Source organism: Apis florea, unplaced genomic scaffold (assembly GCF_048593485.1).
Source record: "Apis florea isolate Af1SG1 unplaced genomic scaffold, ASM4859348v1 contig_3798_pilon, whole genome shotgun sequence".
Classification (NCBI taxonomy): domain Eukaryota; kingdom Metazoa; phylum Arthropoda; class Insecta; order Hymenoptera; family Apidae; genus Apis; species Apis florea.
The window spans coordinates 1,761,556-1,779,540 of record NW_028256860.1 but is presented as its reverse complement, the minus strand read 5'-3'; the positions used below and the strand labels follow the sequence as shown (position 1 = coordinate 1,779,540).

At 34.6% G+C, this 17,985-nt stretch overlaps 1 protein-coding gene across 2 annotated transcripts in view; it reads left to right on the top strand.

Moving 5' to 3' along the window:
* Positions 1-17,985, top strand: part of LOC100867147 (follistatin-A) — a 71,080-nt gene that overhangs the window by 34,270 nt on the left and 18,825 nt on the right. Inside the window, exon 5 of one of the 2 annotated variants that reach the window (XM_086915886.1) lies at positions 7,286-7,974. The exons of the other annotated variant lie outside the window; for it this stretch is intronic. Coding sequence (XP_086772012.1) covers positions 7,286-7,467 — 182 coding nt within the window. The 3' untranslated portion in view covers positions 7,468-7,974. Of the gene's footprint in view, positions 1-7,285; positions 7,975-17,985 lie in introns of those variants that run through there. 2 annotated transcript variants of the gene reach the window in all.

Sequence of the window (17,985 nt, the reverse complement as noted above, 5' to 3'; positions counted from 1 at the left end):
AATCAAACAATTTTTCCTGAATAAATATCGTTCCTATTTACATTTTAAACGAATAATATTATTTCAATTATCACCATCGTATTACTGTACTTTTTTTTTTTTTTAAAGATTAATGTGAAATTAGCAGTTGAATTTTCCTGCGTGAAGAGCTCGGATGCATTTCTTTCGAAGGCACTACCTGTTGCTTCTCATGTGAAAGTGCGATTAAACGCAGGAAAACGGGTGTAAACCACAGGGTGGCTTTTATATGACCCGACGCAACTGGTGAATAAGAATTTTTTAAATACAAACTGAAACGAACGTTGAAATTGAATGGCGATATAACAACATACGTTTTTATAAAGACGTTTTTTTTTTCTTCTCAATTACCGGCATACATATTGCGATCATAAATATTTTAACATCCGTAATTTTTATTTCATTAAAAGATAAATGCAATTTTTGCACTCAACGTGATATGCAACTTTGGGTAACGAAAGAATATACGCTTATAGGATATTTGTTGCATTTATATTCTTATTTAATTAAAACAGGGGAAGCTATAAACGATTTCGTTACTTCGGAATAATATAATAACTAATTAACAACTCAAACGATTTGAATTAAACCATATTTTTAATTATGATACGAATATTATAGAAAATATTTTCTTATTCAGTTGTAAAAATTCGTATGATGGTAGATTAATTGAATTAAAGCCTATTGCGTTAGTTGAAACGAGATGTCGCAACAGAATGTTGTACTGCCATACTTTATTCTTCTATTTCATTTAACGTGAATTTATCTCGTAATTGAATAAATAAGCATCAAGCATTTTTGGTCTCTAGATGATCAAAAATGTCCCATCAATATATAAATAGGACAAGGAAAAAAGTTATATCCTTTCAAAACTCAAGGAATATAATATTCCTTGAATTAGAAACGGACGTGGATGTGTTGCCTGATCGATGAGAGAAAAAGGCACGGCATGAAATCGTGCAAGAAAGGGTGAAGGACGGTGACGAAGGAAAGGAACAAAACAGGGGAGAGAGGGAAAAGTTCAGTTCACTGGCGAGTAGCCGAGTAGCCAGACTGTTACTGCTTTGCATCGGAATGTACCTTATTGTTGTACGGTTTGCACAGTGCCGAATGTCTTCTGACAGGTGTCATAAAGTCACTGAGCGAAGTTATGTCCAAACAAGCGTTTACAGTGAATCGCCTTCTTCCTCTTCCACTTAAGCTGTCCCTTTCTCACCTCTTATTTCCTATTCTTCTTCGTTCCCATTGGAACGAAATAAAAGAATCAATAATCACGTATAATTCGCGTATGAATTTTTCACGAATCACCGCCCATCAGATTTCATTTTTAATACCAGTTAATTATTCTTATTACTTGTCCTTCTTGTTTCTATCATTATGATTATTCTACGACTTCCTTTTCCCTTTCCTTCGCTATAGTTTTATATACCAAACTTCTTTCCAAGAAGGAACAATGAGATCTTCTTTCTTGGAAGGTAAATTCCATTTTATTGTTCTCTTTTCTCGACGTTCTTTCCCGCTCATTCCTAGTCTCTTGATCTTTCAACCGTTACATTATCCTTCTTCCAGGGATAACAGGGATCCTGAACCGTGTACGCGTATTCCACGAATCGCTTTGTACTTCCTTCGAGCTCGTTCTCATTGTCTTTATCCAATGTCAGCTGCTTTTTCTCTTGCCAGTAATTGATTTCGTTATTGTTGACCTCACCGATAATTGATTTGAAAGTGTTTAAAAGAGAAGAACAATTTTCTGTTCAAGTACAAGACAAGAAAGTGTGTTGATTTGAAAGTTGAGTCATTCGTTAAATATTTTCCTAAAATTTGATTCTGTGCTAATGGGTCTGAGGATTGTGCAAATAGGGAGGGAATCTTTTTTAACAGAACAAGGCCTTTGTTCATAAATTTTCTTTATCAATCGTTCCAACGTGATCCAATAATCGATCCAATATATGGGCTATAATTAACATTAATACCACTTCAGATAGCCGATATTTTGAAAAAGAAAATTGGCTTGAAAAGAATCTTGAAAGCCAAGAAAATATCCTGTGAAACAACGTATCTAACCTAATTTCTGTCCATAAAAGTGTAATCTGCAGAAAATTCATCGATGAAATACCTTCAAAATATCTTGAAATTAATTAATCTAAAGGGATAAACATATTTTGACCAAATTCGTTGCTATGCTTGAAACGAACATGATTGATGTATAGATGGCGTGCATAAACGCGTGTCGCGCGACTTTTCCCCGACGCTTCTCAACTCGAGTGTCCGACATTACACGGATTCAAGAAGAAAAGAAGAGAAAGAAACATAAAAGTTAAAAAAAAAAAAAAAAAGAAAGAAAAAAGAAGTAAAAAAAAAAAAAAAAAAAGAAGAGGAAGAAGAAACATCGAGAGGCAATCGCAAGATCGTTCCAGAAAGTTCATCGACCGAGACGCGATCTGCCTGGCTGCGAGAGAGAACAAAAAATTATAAAAAGAGGGAATACAGACAGTTGGAGCAAGAAAGAGAGATAAAGAGGAGGGAAAAGGAAGAATAGAAAGAAGAGGGGCGAGGAAAAGAAGGGGAAAGTATCGTTTTCTGCGTATTTCTTCGAACAAGTCGTAATAAAGCCTGTAACTTTGGACATAAGATCATCAATTGCAACTTTGGCAATCTTTTTTTCTCTCAACACGGTATCACCATCCTTTTAGAAACGTCACGCGATCCGTTTCCAAATCGTTTCTTCGGCTAATTGTCTCGAATGTCCGAAAGAGACTTCTGTCACAAAACAACGAATTATTGCGATATTCACTGTGCCGTTTGATTGAATTATTGCCCTATTTTGGGAAAGATATAATTTGCTTCATGATTTCGAAAAAATTCGAGAAATCTATCTATAGAAGAACGTACGTAATAAATTTGTGCAAAGATTTTCTAATTCATTATCATAATTTTAACGATAAATCGATGATATTTTGCGACAAAAATTGTATTCTGTCCGTATTCAAAATTAAATTAAAAGTTATCTTTTTATCTACGCGCGATACAACTTCATTTGACGTATCCATTACGAAATTATCTTTAAAAATGGAAGATAAATAACAATCGGGACGAATGAATTCAAGGAAATATTTTCATATTCTTTCATCGTATCCATTTTCTCGCAATCTCGCGAAGGGATCTTCTCTCGAATGATCGTTCTTTCGATTAGCAACGTCGTTTGCCGCCAGCACGCGTACGATGTGTTACAATAATGTATAAACATTGAATCAAAAACTCGTTAAGAGAATCAGCGCGAGGAAGGGATGAGCGCATGTAACGAGTGTATAACTCGAGGCCGTTCGAGGATAATCCGCAGTTTCATCGTTGATTTACGACGCTTGGAATGCCGAGGACGCGTCAGCGGCGTCTTTCCTGTAATATTATCTCTTTACAATGGAAGATCGGAATATTCTCATGCTTTTCCAACCGACGACGATCGTGCGAGAAAAAATTGTATCATCGAGTTTGAAGAAGAATAAGTTCGTTAGTAGAATCGTTTCAATTTTTAAAATCAAGGCTCTTATATCTTTTTGTCGAATATTTTATTTTTCGGTTCGCGTTCGTTGGTTTCGTAATTTGTGAAAGAAAATTGGAAAAAATTATTTCGAAAATTTAAACCTCCTTTTTTAGAAAATTGTAATGTTAAAAATTTACAAAAAGATATTTAATTCGAATTTTTTTTAGCTCCGTTTATTTAGAATTTTGATTGCAAAAAGTTTCTTTTGGATAATAATCTTAGGTATCAGATATTATTGAAATTTATACTTCTGAAACAAATTTATGATAATATCTCCGAATACATTCTTATATATACGATCGTCACTTATTTCAAACTTCGCAGAAAAAAGATCAATAGAAAGAAAGATGAAAATAACGTACTCAGAATTCTAGAAATAATCCATTCAATCTCAATAGAATCGAATAACAAAAATAACTTCATTTCATTCAATACCTAAATATTTAAAAAAATAATTCATTCGATTTATATAACATTTTAAAGAATTCCACTTCAATCGATTCAAACTAACGATTTCTAACTAAGGAATAAAAATCAAATCCTGAAAAATTTGTCTTTGTTTAACAAAGTTTCTGGCACAACCGATTCACCGAAATAATCCGAAATCCTGGCCTCGGTAATATTCAACTTTCGTCCGCGTCTCCACCCAAGATTCCAACACGAAACCCATCGAACGGAACCCCACCGAACGTCCCCTCTTCGGAATTGCCGCGTAAATTCACGCGAAAGGTTCACCTTTTCCGTTCCTCGTCAAATCGAAGAGGCGTAAAAACTGTTGCATCCACCATGCCTCTCCTTCCGGTTCAAGCTAATTACGCCCCGGCTTCCGGCCGTTACTCCTTCCGCCGGAGGAAGCGGCGAGAGTAATAGCCACGCGTGCATAGTTCATCGTGATATAATAGAAAGAACCGTAGAAGGAAGCGTCTGTGGAAAAATGAGGAGGAGGAGGAGGAGGAGACGAAAAGAAGAAGAAGAAGAAGAAAAGAAAGAAAAGGAGGAGAAGAAAAAGAAGAGGCGCAAGAAATCGAAGGTAGACGGCGCGGTTATCGCGCGGGAAAGGGTTGACACGCGTGCACGTGCACGTGAGCGCGCGCGTAGAGGCGCGCGGACGTGTGTAAGGGCGTGTCCTTGTGGCGTCCTTGCCCTCCGGTCGTTCACCGTACGCACGCACGCACGTACGCATGCATGCATGCAGCCGGAGCGCGCCCACGCAACGCGCGTGCATGTTTGGAAGCCGGGACACGCGGTCTTTTACGTTTACGACACTTACTGGTCCCTTCCACGCTGCTCCTTCGACTAAAAATAACTGGCGGCTCGAGGAATTCGGCGTGCATCGATCAGCGTTCGCCGCTGGCCCACGAAAATCTAGTAGAATTTTATTGCCACGACCTTGGCGCCACCGTTATTGTATCCGAAAATTTGTCGTCGGGAAAATTGTTTGGGTGAAATGATCGAGTTGCAAGCGGATTTCGAGGATTCTGAGGGAGATTGATGACGTTGTTGCTAGTGTAAAATGGGACGTTAAACGGTCGGGATGTTAAGTCTCTCGAGCAAGATTGAAATGATGCGTGGGATTTGTGGGAATTATCGAGAGTGTTGAAATGTGGGACGAACGTTTTATGAATAGTATGTGGTTTTTAGATTTTTTTTTTTTTTTTTTTTTTTACGTAATAACCGAGAAATTTTATCTCTGATAAAATTCCGTGTAGATATACGAATTTTAATGGCGTTGAAAAATGGTTTTTTTGTGGATAACTTATTGGTTTTGGTAGAGCCTTTTTTTTTTTTTTTTTCTTTGATAATCGATGAGAAATCCTATTTTTATGTAAAAATGTAGAATCTTTTATTACATTATTAACGGCGATATAGAATGGGATTTTGTGAATAATTTGTTTTCGAAGAATCTTTTTTGGATAATCGATGACAAGTTTTGTATATCTGTGAACACGTAAAATATATTTCGAATTATAAATGTCGCTATAGAATAGAACGATCCTATAAATAACTTGTAGTTTTCGTAGAACATTTTTTTGTAGTATGTGAATAAAAGTAAAAAAATACTTGTAACTTTTGATTCCTGAATTTTAATTGTTACTCATTTTAATCAACATTTTCTTCTTATTTTAATAATATTTAAATAATAAAAACCTAATTTTCAGTAACATTTAATTCTTGTGTATCTAACATTTTATTTTGAATACGATTGATATTTATTATTCTAATTTTAGCAAAAGGATTAAAACACAATTTATTATTTTTCAAAAATGGTCACTTAGGATTTTACACGTATAATAATTTGAAGCATACTATAAGCATATCCATAACAGACTTATTCCTCGAGCAACAACATTACGAACGAGGATTCTTTGTATCAATTTTTATAAAATTCAAACGAAATGAAATGATTTTTTTCTTTTTTTGCATCGAGAGATCGAAATTGGAAATTGATCGTAATATTCCACGAACAAGCGGAACTACACGAGAAGTTTAATCCGTTATGACGTAAGATAATTTGAAACATTTTTTCTCGCTAGAAAACGTCATGGCTAACATTTCAGAATGACTAATCTTACCGTGGGTGTAGGAAAGTAGGGATATAAAAAAACAAACGCATTTCGAATCGAAAGTTTCGAATTATTTTTAAAACGGTTAAACGTGATTCTTAGAAGATCGAGAAACTCTTCTGAATCGTGTTATTTGTATTCGATCTCACTTTGGTGATTTAAATCGATTGCATAACGATTTTAAAAGAACGATTATTTATTTACGTCTTTTCGTCTTGAAATGATATTTTTAAAATTGTGCGAAAAGCTTAAACTTATACTTCAAACTTGTACAAGTATACAAATCTTTTTCTAATCTGTAAACATATAATGCGAACTTTTTATAAAATGATATTACGTTAAATTCGTTAAAAAATCAAAATCTATAATTCAGTTTAATTAAATTTAATCCATTTATAGTTTTTAGAATATATATATTATTGATTTTGAATTAAAAACTTTATAATTATTTCATTACGAATTTATTCATAAATAATTTTAATCTTTTAAATTATTAAACTAATCTAATTTTGACGAATTTTGGATATTTTGTTATTATTAATAAAAATATAAAATTGAACGATTGATAGAAAAATATATTCGTATTATAGAAAACGAGTTTTCATTTCAGGATTTTTTATTTAGAAGATTTATTTTTACATTAAAAATAAACTAGACTAGAATTTACGCAACTTTTAATAATAATAATCTTCTAGTATATTAATAAATCGCGTCTGCATAAAATCAGAAAATCTTCAAGGTTATATAAATCAATCTAAATTATTACGAAAATCTACATAAATCCTCGCATCAATCTATCCTCAAATAAACAGGGCATACTATCTCACAGCTTGGAATACACATTGCGTCGAAACGAAATCGACAAATTGGAACGAAGAACGATCGGCTAGAACCACTTGGAATAATATTAAAATAGTCGGAGAAACTCCAGACCAGTGTTCGCATTTTCGAGATTCTCGGGATAATCAAAGGTTAACAAACGTAGAAGAGGGATGCGAGAATAAAAAGAAGAAAAAGAGGAAGAAGAAGAAGAAGAAGAAGAAGAAGAAGTAGTTTCGTCATTATGCAAAGCTAGATACCATCTAAAATAACAAACTTGATTTCTCGACTTATTTTCACTCCAATTCCCCGATAATTCGCGCTCCCGCTTTCAAATTTTCAGAGAGTCGGTCGCAGATCCGGCGTTGCCGCGATGGAACGTTACGACCATCTAAATCGGGAACTCGCGAAACAACAAACTATTCCCATCCCGATTTGAAGACCGAAATTTTATACTTGCGACCAGCCGACGAATCGCATCGAGCCTCCCCGAGCTCCGGGAGGCCAAAACGATGCAGAAGGTGAAAAAAAACTACAAGAAGAAGAAGAAGAAGAAGAAGAAGAGGAAGAAAACGAAGAGGTACAAGAAGAAGCTTTAGCGAAGAGCTTTAACCGACGATGAAAAAAAGTCGCTCTTTATTTTCTGGCGCCTTCCCCATAATCTCTTTCAAAATTCCTGTATCAGTTCCGGTTAGAGGAGAAACAATATCTTTAAGATAAATTCCCTAATAGGATTAAATCAATCGGAAATTTTAATACGGAATTCCAATTCGAAATTTTTGTTCTATCGGGTTCGATGATGTAATAAATGATATTATTACGTTATGTTATTATGTTATGAATATATTTGCGTAAAAGCGGGTTTCGAATTGTAGAACGAATGCTTTGATATTTGGAAGAACCAGATCTAGAAAGCTCTTATAAAAAGTCAAATGCAAGTCTAATTTGTGTAATTATTTTAATATATAAACCATTCGAATTTCGTGTAAACAATTACATATGGATTTTAAAGAAATTATATTCTATTCTATGTATATTTATTTTGAGTTTAATATTCCAGTTATCCCAACAATATTCCACATGAACAGCTCGATTATGGCTAAAAGTATCGCGCAGAGATATATTTCTCAAAATATTAATACAAAATCTTCTATCGGTTTCAAATCTACTATTGAAATTATTATCATTTCTTCAGTTCCATTCATCGTGATTCGAATATATCAGCGACTTACACTTGATCCAATAACTTGAACTTCATCTTTTATTCTCGAAAATGACATTCTACGGTTAATTTTTTCGTGGATTATACACGCACAGAATGGAACGGTTTGTTCGTTTCGCGATTCTATCGTTCATTTTCAGAACCTTTTTTTCTCCCCTCCTACATCTCCTTCTCTTTTCGCTGCTATTGTTGGTGTTGCTCTTCCTATTTCTCCTCGATGCCCGATGAGACTCACCTCTCTACTTCAGGGGAACAGGTGGGTCGCACGAGGTCAGACGTTTACTCGTCTGAGAAGAAGGCAGAGAGGAGACCGGTAGATGCAAAGAAGGTTGAGTACCTCGCACGAAGAAGGCCTCGTGGCACGACTTTGCACGAGGTATGCCATACGTACCGTCTTTTTCGACTGGTCGACGCCGCGAGAGGGAAAGAGATGGATAAAGGAAGAGGGAGAGAGAAAGAGAGAGAAAGAGAGGGGACGACGGACAGGGAGTAGGTATATACACGTGGACGAAAAGAAAGAGAACATCGACGATCAGGAGAGCCAGAAGGGAGTCCTGCATATGCGAGAAAAAAGGAGAAAGAGAGATATAGGAGAGAAGGTTAGACGGAGAGAAGATGAAGGAGAGAAGAAAAGGAACACGCGAATGAGAGAGAAGCGAACGTTTTATCCAAGATTTCGCGAGCAAAGAACAATTTTGGAAAGTAGCGTTCGATGCGACTCCTCAGTTCAATTCTGAGATATGAAAAGAGAACTCGAGAAGTGCATCGATATTTTGAAATTGTCTGAATTTTTTCACGTGCCATAATATAAGATCGAAGTAAGGGATCCATCAGGGGACAAATGATTCTCCAATTTACGTGAATTCTAACTTCTTGCGAAAGAACGTCCAACAAAAGATTGCATGTGTAACGATATTAGAGAAGCAATATACTTTTTCGTATCGAAGCAAAATAAAATTAATTCGATAAGCAAAGAGAACTGCAAGCGAACGTACATCGATCCTAAATATCCACAGAAGAAATCCAAGATACGATTCTTTAAATATTCCTCCCAGTATCATCGGGGATCTGACACGAAGAAATTCTGACGCAAAGCGTCTTCATATCTCGAAGAGAATCGCGCCTATCTCCCTCTAATCCTTCTCTATCGCTCGTACATAGCGGAGCGAGCACGGGCCGGGCCGGTTCCCTTCGAATTTCAAGCGGGGTCCCGCTAAAAAGACGAGGCCCGGTGACACGAGAGCGGCAGGGGCCCTTTTCGAAAGTCGATGTTTTTCTCCCGGCAAGGACCACGAGAGGCGCGCTGCTCAGCCTTTCCTTGTCAGTAACACCAAGTGCACGGTGCGGCGTGGTGTCTGGTCAACGGCGAGCGGCGTGGCGTCCGTGCCAAGCTCTTCTTTTTTCGCCGGGCTTGTGCAAGATCCGCCCTCTCTGTTCCTCCACACACGATCTCTCCACCCGTTTTATCCACCAGCCGAATCCGATCCTCTTCCTCCCTCTCTCGTACCGGTCTTCCTCCCGCCCCCCTCCTCTCTCTCCCCTGCCCCCTCGCCGCCCATCCCCCGCCCCTCTCGTTTCCCCTGCACCGGGCAAGTTCGTTCGTTCCAAGTTACTCGCAACCATATCAACGTCCGCGCGTCTGCGTCTCGACATCGACATTCACCGGCGCATGTCTCCGCTCGAATACTCGCTTCTTGAGGCCGCGAGTCGAGCATCCTCCTCTTTGCCCACGCGCGCATTCTACCCCGCACTCGCTCGCTCGCTCGCTCGCTTTGGCCCCCTTGCCGCGCCCTTTCTCCTCGACCTTCCATTTCGTGGCCGTTCGTCCTCGCGGTACGCTGCTCAATACTGTAAACAACCGGCGAAAAGAACCTTTGCCCGTATGCAAACCGTGCACCGTCCGCCCGTGACTGCGTTTTACATATCGCCGTGGTGGTGACGGGCCGATGCGAGCTGCATTCGACCACGTACCACGCGAAATCCACCGGATCCCCGACCAGACGAGGAGAGCTCAGAAATGTTACTGAAATATTCCGATGGGATAACTGTATATACAGAGGAGGAAACGTCTAGTATTCGAAATAACAGGGAGAGGAGGCAGAGAGAAAAGTCAAAGGAACTTTCGTGTAGGACATTTCTCTTTCTTTCAACGATCGTTATTCCATGAAGCAATTAACGCAATATGATATGAACGAAGTATATCCTTTTAATTATTTATGAGTTTATTATTTTTTGTGTTGATATTAGAGTTTTTATTTGCTTGTTTCTGATCTTGTTTCTTTTCTGACAAATGCCATAAATGCTTCAGAAGGTTAGTCTTCGTGTTCTTTTGAAGCAAAAATTCTGACATTTTGCAAGTATTGCAGGTCACGAGCATTGATGATAAATGATCTTGTAAAATTGTAGTTTGTACAATACAATGGTGCAATGGGATCGTAGAAAGTATTCGAATATTATCTTGTAATTCGAAAATCTTGAACTTTAATGAATGTTTATATAAGTGGCGTAGTGAATTATACATATAAAAATTATACGTTTACAATAGAATGATTTATAATTTTGCTTTATTTCGTACTATTATTAAAATTTTAAAAATATCTTATTCACCTTTTATTTGTCCTTTGTTCCAGAAAAAAGAATTCCTCCTATTCTTTGTATTGATGAAATTTTTATTTTTATCTTCGTTATGTATTCCATTTTCCTTCGTGATATTAAAAATGAATTTCATAATCTTTAATTTTTTTCCTACTTCAAAAATTTTTCTAAAAGAAACAAAGTTACAATGATCATAAATAAAACTGAAAAAAGAAATAATTTTCTTTTTCTGACATTAATAAATCCATCATGGATTACAGAAGATAAAATTCCTTCGGTTTTATGATCGGCCATTAAAATCGTACATCTGATTAGAAACAAAAATTATCGTCCATAAATTATCGAAAGATGTGAATAACCGAAATCAACGCATCTTCTATTAACGAAAGATAAAGAATAATCGTGGCACATGTACGAAAATACATCATCTCGTACCAAATACTCTGGAACATTGCGTTTTCACACAAAATTCCATCGTCCTGTTCAACAACTAAAATACGAAAGAATCGCCATTTGAAGGATATCCTAAAAACCACCGATGACTCGTCTCGTCTCATCGATTTTTCTCTTTCTCTCTTCCCATTTCGATGGAATTCTGAAATTTTAACGCTCGCCACGATGGGATCCCGATGAAGCGTAAAAACGATTCCTCCGGATCGTGGAGGCACGAGGAAGAGAAGAATCTGGAAAGGAGGAAGAGAATACGAAAAAGGAAAGAAGAGGAAGGGGAAGAGGAAAAAGAAAGGAGAGGAAATACGACGAGAGAGGCGGAGATAGGCCGCGAAAGGAAGAAGAGACGGGTACACACGGAGAACAAGGAAGTAAATAAGTAAATAAACCAGCTGGCTTAGCGAGAAGGTGTCGCGATGCAAATAATCGTCTTTCTCGAGGATCCAAGGCGCGAAAGTGCACGTGTCTGTAAATATGCATACGGTAATATGCGCGAGCTTTTCCCAGTCTCTCTCTTTTCTTCCTTTCCACCCCTTGCCCCGACGGTCCGGATTCTTTGATATTCTCGGATCTCTCATACACGCGGTGCCATCTTCTCAACCGAGCATAAGCGTTAAGTAATTTGCTTATTTTTTTTTGCTCGCTGCTAATAGCTCCTCCATACATTGCCACGGTTTTCTCGCGTATCGAGTTATCAGACTGTTTTTGACTGGATTCGACCAAGTTCCACTGGAACATTGTGACGTGTGGTCTACAGAAAAGTGTATGGGATCGAATTTTCATTCTTATGCAATTTATGTCATTTTGCACAATGATTTTGGATATTTTGATTTTGTTGTACGTTTATTTTGATGATATGTGAAATTTAATCAAGATTTCGTATATATAAAATTAATTTTATAAAATGAACGATATGAATGAAATTAAAATTGCATTATTGCATTTCACATATTGCGAAGTAAATTAACAATAAAGCAATTTGCTGATAGTTCTGAAAAGTATAAAAGGGATAATCTAATTGAATGCCCAAAATGAATTCATATGCATATGTATAAATTTAATAAAATTTATACATTTAAACTAGGATTTGACGAGCTAGATTCATCACTGGCAGTTTGAAAGATCGAAAATCCGAATCCGAATAATCGTATACAGCGAAACCAAGCCTGAAAAACAAGATTGGGATTCTTGAAATTCTCGAGAATCTTGTCATTCTCGAAACGTGAAATACTTTCGGAAACCCGACCTGTCTTGAGCATCGGCTTCTCGATATTTTTGGGTTCTCGTAGTTACATCTCATATTATTACAATAATGATATTGTAATAAGTGTAATGTATTTTTCGTTTTGTTATTTTAATAATTTAACAATATTCTAATCAAATATAATAAGACTAATACAAATCGAGATCGATACTGACTTTATTTGCAATGATGAGATCAACTGAGAAAGAATTAATAAAAAATTTGATATCTAAGAATATAACGAAAAATATTAATATTTACACGTTAAAGATAAGAATTCTCTAAACCAATCGAGATTCAGGACACGTTTTAAAATTACTTAAGTTTTTGCGATTTTTACATTTTCGTAATTATTAAATATTTATAATTCTTATACAAATATAATAACAATAATCAATTTTTCCAAGAATTGCATTTCTCGTTATTTATAAATATCAATATAGAATGTTTTAATAGATACTTATGTAAAAACAAACATATTTGGACATTTAAATATTGTTCAATATATGTATAGTAAAAAAAATTTCCAATCGTAAAACACTTAACTCTTAGCAAAAAAAAAAAAAAAAGAAAGATTCCATTGCGCGAAATATAATTCTCATAATTCTATTTCACGAATCTTTCTTAAGGATTAATTAAGGATTCATCGAGTCATCATCTTAAAAAAATCCATCATCTATCATCCGGTCTTGAAATCTGCTCGAACGTGTCAATTTTACAATTCACACGATTATTGTTACGCAAATGCGGTTGACGAAAAGTAAATATAAAATTATAACGAACAAAGGAGAGCGATCTTATCCCTGATCGTTAATTACAAGACTAAAAACTGGTTTCTGCTGACGTGTCCATTTAATGCCCTTGCTAATTAATTATATCGGATCCCTAAGAGCGAACAAACCACGGATCTGAGCAACGGTTCTATCCGTTGCCTTTGTTACGACTGGCAGAACGAGTTCCGAAAGAAAGAATATGCTTTCAGCATCGATAATATGCTATCTCTTCGTGTTTCCCTTTAGAATCATCAATAATCGCTTTTCGTTAATTAATTGACGTACGTGTCTCTTCGAAATTGCACAAAAATGCGCGAAATCGATCGTCCTCGGTTGTTATATCTCTCTATAATTGCGTGATCACGTTATCGATATGAAAACGTGTGAACGTGTATAGAAAGTGTTACAAGTGGAATATTGATGAATGAGAAGATAAAAAGGTAGATTTGTATGAAACGGTAGCCGTTTCTCTTATCAAGACTGCAAGAATGTAATTACCTGTCTAATATATTCAATGTCTTTTACCTAGAAGAGATCTAATTACCACTTATCAGGGTATCAATCGTTGACTGTATTTCCCATTTGGTATTATTTATGTACCATAGAAGAGATTTAATTATCATTTATTATTTGAAACACATTGATCATTTGATTTTATATATATATATATTATTTTTTGCTTTTATTATTTCTAAAATCTTTTTCTATAATAGATAGATTTCAATATTTTTCTTTTAATATCAATTCGTTCAAATCTTAAATGATCATTATAAGTAATTTTTTCTATAACATATAATTTAAATATCCTATTCCTTTATTTAATTTAAAATAACATTTGTTTAATTTCAATGAAACAAATAAGAGAATGGAATATTTAAATATTTAATATTTCTGCGAATAATAATTTAAAATTTGGAAAGATTGAAGTTTAAAAAAAGGAAAAGAAAATCGTAATAATAACATTTGCAAGACGAAGGAGATCACTTGATCGCAAAAATTTAAAATCTCGACCATTTTTTTTCATTGGGATATTTAGCGGAATGCGATTTTAACCCTCGGCCAAGTGCACTGTTTTAAATCATGTAAACAGCTGCGTGGGCGTGCGAAATATACCATCGTAAATTGCGTTTAATTTATGGAGAAAAACAAATAAATTTCGCTGAAAGAATTTGTTCGGTACGCAGTTATTACATGCACTTTGACTTAACCGCCTATTAAACGGTTCATTCATCTGCTGTCCGCTTCTCATTTCTCCGTTTCCCCTTCGTTTCTTTTTTCCTTTCCCATTCACTTCGCCTCTTTATCGTCGCGATTAACATTACCACGATCCCATGCTATTTTTAGTTTGCCGAGAAAGCACCAAGCCAAGAAACATTAAGGAAATCCGGATTAACATCGTTATTGTAATTCAAATAACATTGATGCATTTTTAGTATGCATCCGGGGGAACTCGTGTAACGGTTAATAAACAAGATGATCGTAAGATAATTTTTAAATAACGAAATTTTATGAATTTCTAAATTATCATAATGGCATAAAATATATATGAGAATTATTTTATGCAAATTTTTCCATACAAAATTTATAATTTTCAGATGAAAATTGGAATGCTAGATAATTCATTTTGATAGATATTACATAGATAACTTTAGCATTAACTTAATTAAATCCCTAATTAATTCTAAGAATTTGCTTAAATGATTTTTTTCATCGTCGCTTTTCGTTTCAGTTTAGAATCGACAATATTAAAAAAAAAACTGATTTTTTTGTTTCTTAACATTTGAATGATTTATTTTATCGCAGATAATAAAAGATTTTGCTAAAATCTTCTTTATATCTATTTTTTTATGCAAAATGTTTTAAATGTCCACATTAGGTATATTCTAAAATTAATTTAAATATCTTTTTGATAATATTTGATAATATACAATTTATTCCTATATATATATATATTACTATCTATATCTATCTTTTTAAAAAATAATTGTATTACAATTTATTTAAAATTATAATAATATTATTATGATAATTTTAGAGAAATATATTTATTCCATCGTTTTTAATTTAATCGATTTATTTAAAATTATATAAATCTATCGTTTATACTAAACCACTTTATCTTTAATTACATTAAAATGATTGTTTCAAGATTACTAATCAATCATTTATGGCCGATCATTTCACACTTTCACGATATTCACGCTTTCGAACGATATTACGTGAAACAAATAAATGCATAAATAAGACAATATTATGCTTGGAAGACGAAGTATAATTCTTTTTTAACGAGCACGTGACTCACAAACATATGCCCATTCGCGGGCCATAATGTTTATACGTATACGTAATGGTTGGCTGCGTGCATTCCTTCTTGCGTTGACCCTCGTCACACATATGAATCATAAATCATAACCACGTTATATCGCGGATTTGCAAACAGCCTCGTATTCGTCGAAGACGTCGTTGGTCCCTTACAAATTTACAGCTCTATTGAGACGTTTCGGATAACATATTGCCATATTTTCTTAGACACAACGGTTCAATATGATATATTTGACGAACTCGCGAGTAAAGGACATATATCGTGTATTGAAAGATAATCTCGATTACGACTGAACGGTTGCGAATAATTTATCGAAATCACATCGATTATTTTTTTATTTGTCTATTAATAAATTTATTGTTTACTCGATATTTTTAACTGATTGTCTTATTATTAAATTTATAAATTTCATAATTAAAGATCGATATGACGATAATAAATTTATTTTCGCGGTTTGCTTCTAATTTTAATGCTGTTGTTAATTTAAAATGGAAATCTAGAATTTTTTAAAAATACACGAAGTGGGTAAAATGGATCTAGATCGATTCTAAATGTTATGTCAAATATTACACATATAAAAATATCAATTGAGACTTATTTATTATTAAGTCGTAATCAATTTTTTACGAGAGATTGCGAAGACATGACGAAGATATGGCACTATATTTTTCTATCTCGCTTCATCTATTGTTGCCCAATCGACATTTTTACATATTTAATTTGTTTGGCTCTTAAAATCGAAAAGCCTCTAAAAGCGTCCTATAAATGTATTAACATACAGTAAGAAAGTAAAAATATAAAATAAATCCATTTGATCTATCAATTTCTGAGGAGAAGTTTAGAACTTGTGGAAATCACGAATTTATTTGCACGTGTTAATATCCGTTCTTTTGAGAACAAGAGAGAAATGCAATCACCATTATAAGTAGTCTATAATAATTCTAGAATAATAACAGATAAACTTTTCTCTCGTTTATTTTTCCGCGGTGATTGCTGTTATGTACTCAGTGAATGATTTAAATGTCAAAGGCAACGAGTCACTGCGATTTACCGTATCGTTTGATACGTAATGACTAAGAAACTGAACGTAATGTTATGCAATGTCTTATGTACGAGGGTCATTGGTCATTCAACCTGGCGTATAGCATTGACACAATGTAGGTGCTGATTATAGTACGGAAATGTGCATGGAACCGACACGATTACCTTGATATCTCTTTACGAAATGACAAGTGAAATGTAGTATTTGATTTAAGAAGTGTATCTATCTATCTATTCATCGACAATCTTATTTATCATACTTTGTGATCTATTTTGTGGAATTATACAATTTATATCGATAATAAATTTCTTTCTTTTTTCTTGTTTTGTAAAAAAATTTTAAACACTCATATTATGCCGACATAATCATCACAATTGAGAAAAGAGGATAAAAGGATAAAAGAAACGATAAAATATTTTAATTTTAAGAAAATTTCTGAATGAAGCAATATTTCGATGGAGAAGATATTTTTAACAATTAGAATACAACACGTTTATCTTTTATCCTCTTTCTTGATAAAAGATGTTTTACCATAATTTTTCTAATCAATTTTTGAATTAGAAATATAAAAATTTTATTAGTAATACTTGAAATAAACAAAATAGGAATAAAACATCACACGGATAATTTTTCTAATTTCTTACGTCGTACACGTCGTAAATAAATCATGATCAAAATCATTGAAACAAAAAGAAATAATGTGATGTAACGTAACAAGGATTGAGAGGATAACATAATATAATTAAAATGAAAAATTCACTGCGAAATCCACGATAAATCATAACACTCGAGCGATTAATCAGCAATTAACGTGTAATCGCATAAACAAGATTACACCATGTTGATATAAACTTGTTATTGAGCTTAAAAGAAAAAAAAAAAGTAATACAATAATAAATTAATCCCATTAAAATTTTTACAGAAACTTCTTCATTCGGGATGATCATTATCGATACATCTCTCACACACGCGTTCTCGTATATTTTTTTAATAAAGGCGCAGCTCCGTATTCTCATTAGTATAATGTTCGTTGTACTACAATTTGCGTAATGTGTCTTAATAAATTCAATTGCTCCCGCTAAACAGATGTCTCTCAATGTACAACAATGTAACATTAACCAGCATGTAACAGGCAATGAGATCCAGCGGATCGTGCAGACTTTCATATAAAAGTACTCGCACGTAGCCTAAGCATCGTGTCTAACAACATGGATCGCATTACGTGGAGCGTGAATCACTTAATATTAATCTAGTACAGCCACGTGGTACGGCCAACACAGACTACTACCACACAAGCGAGTGATACGATGATTGCTCCGATCGTGGCTTGCACGTGCACTAGGAACCCTAGACCAGACAAAGAATGTTACGTCCGCCATTTTGTACGTCAGACGT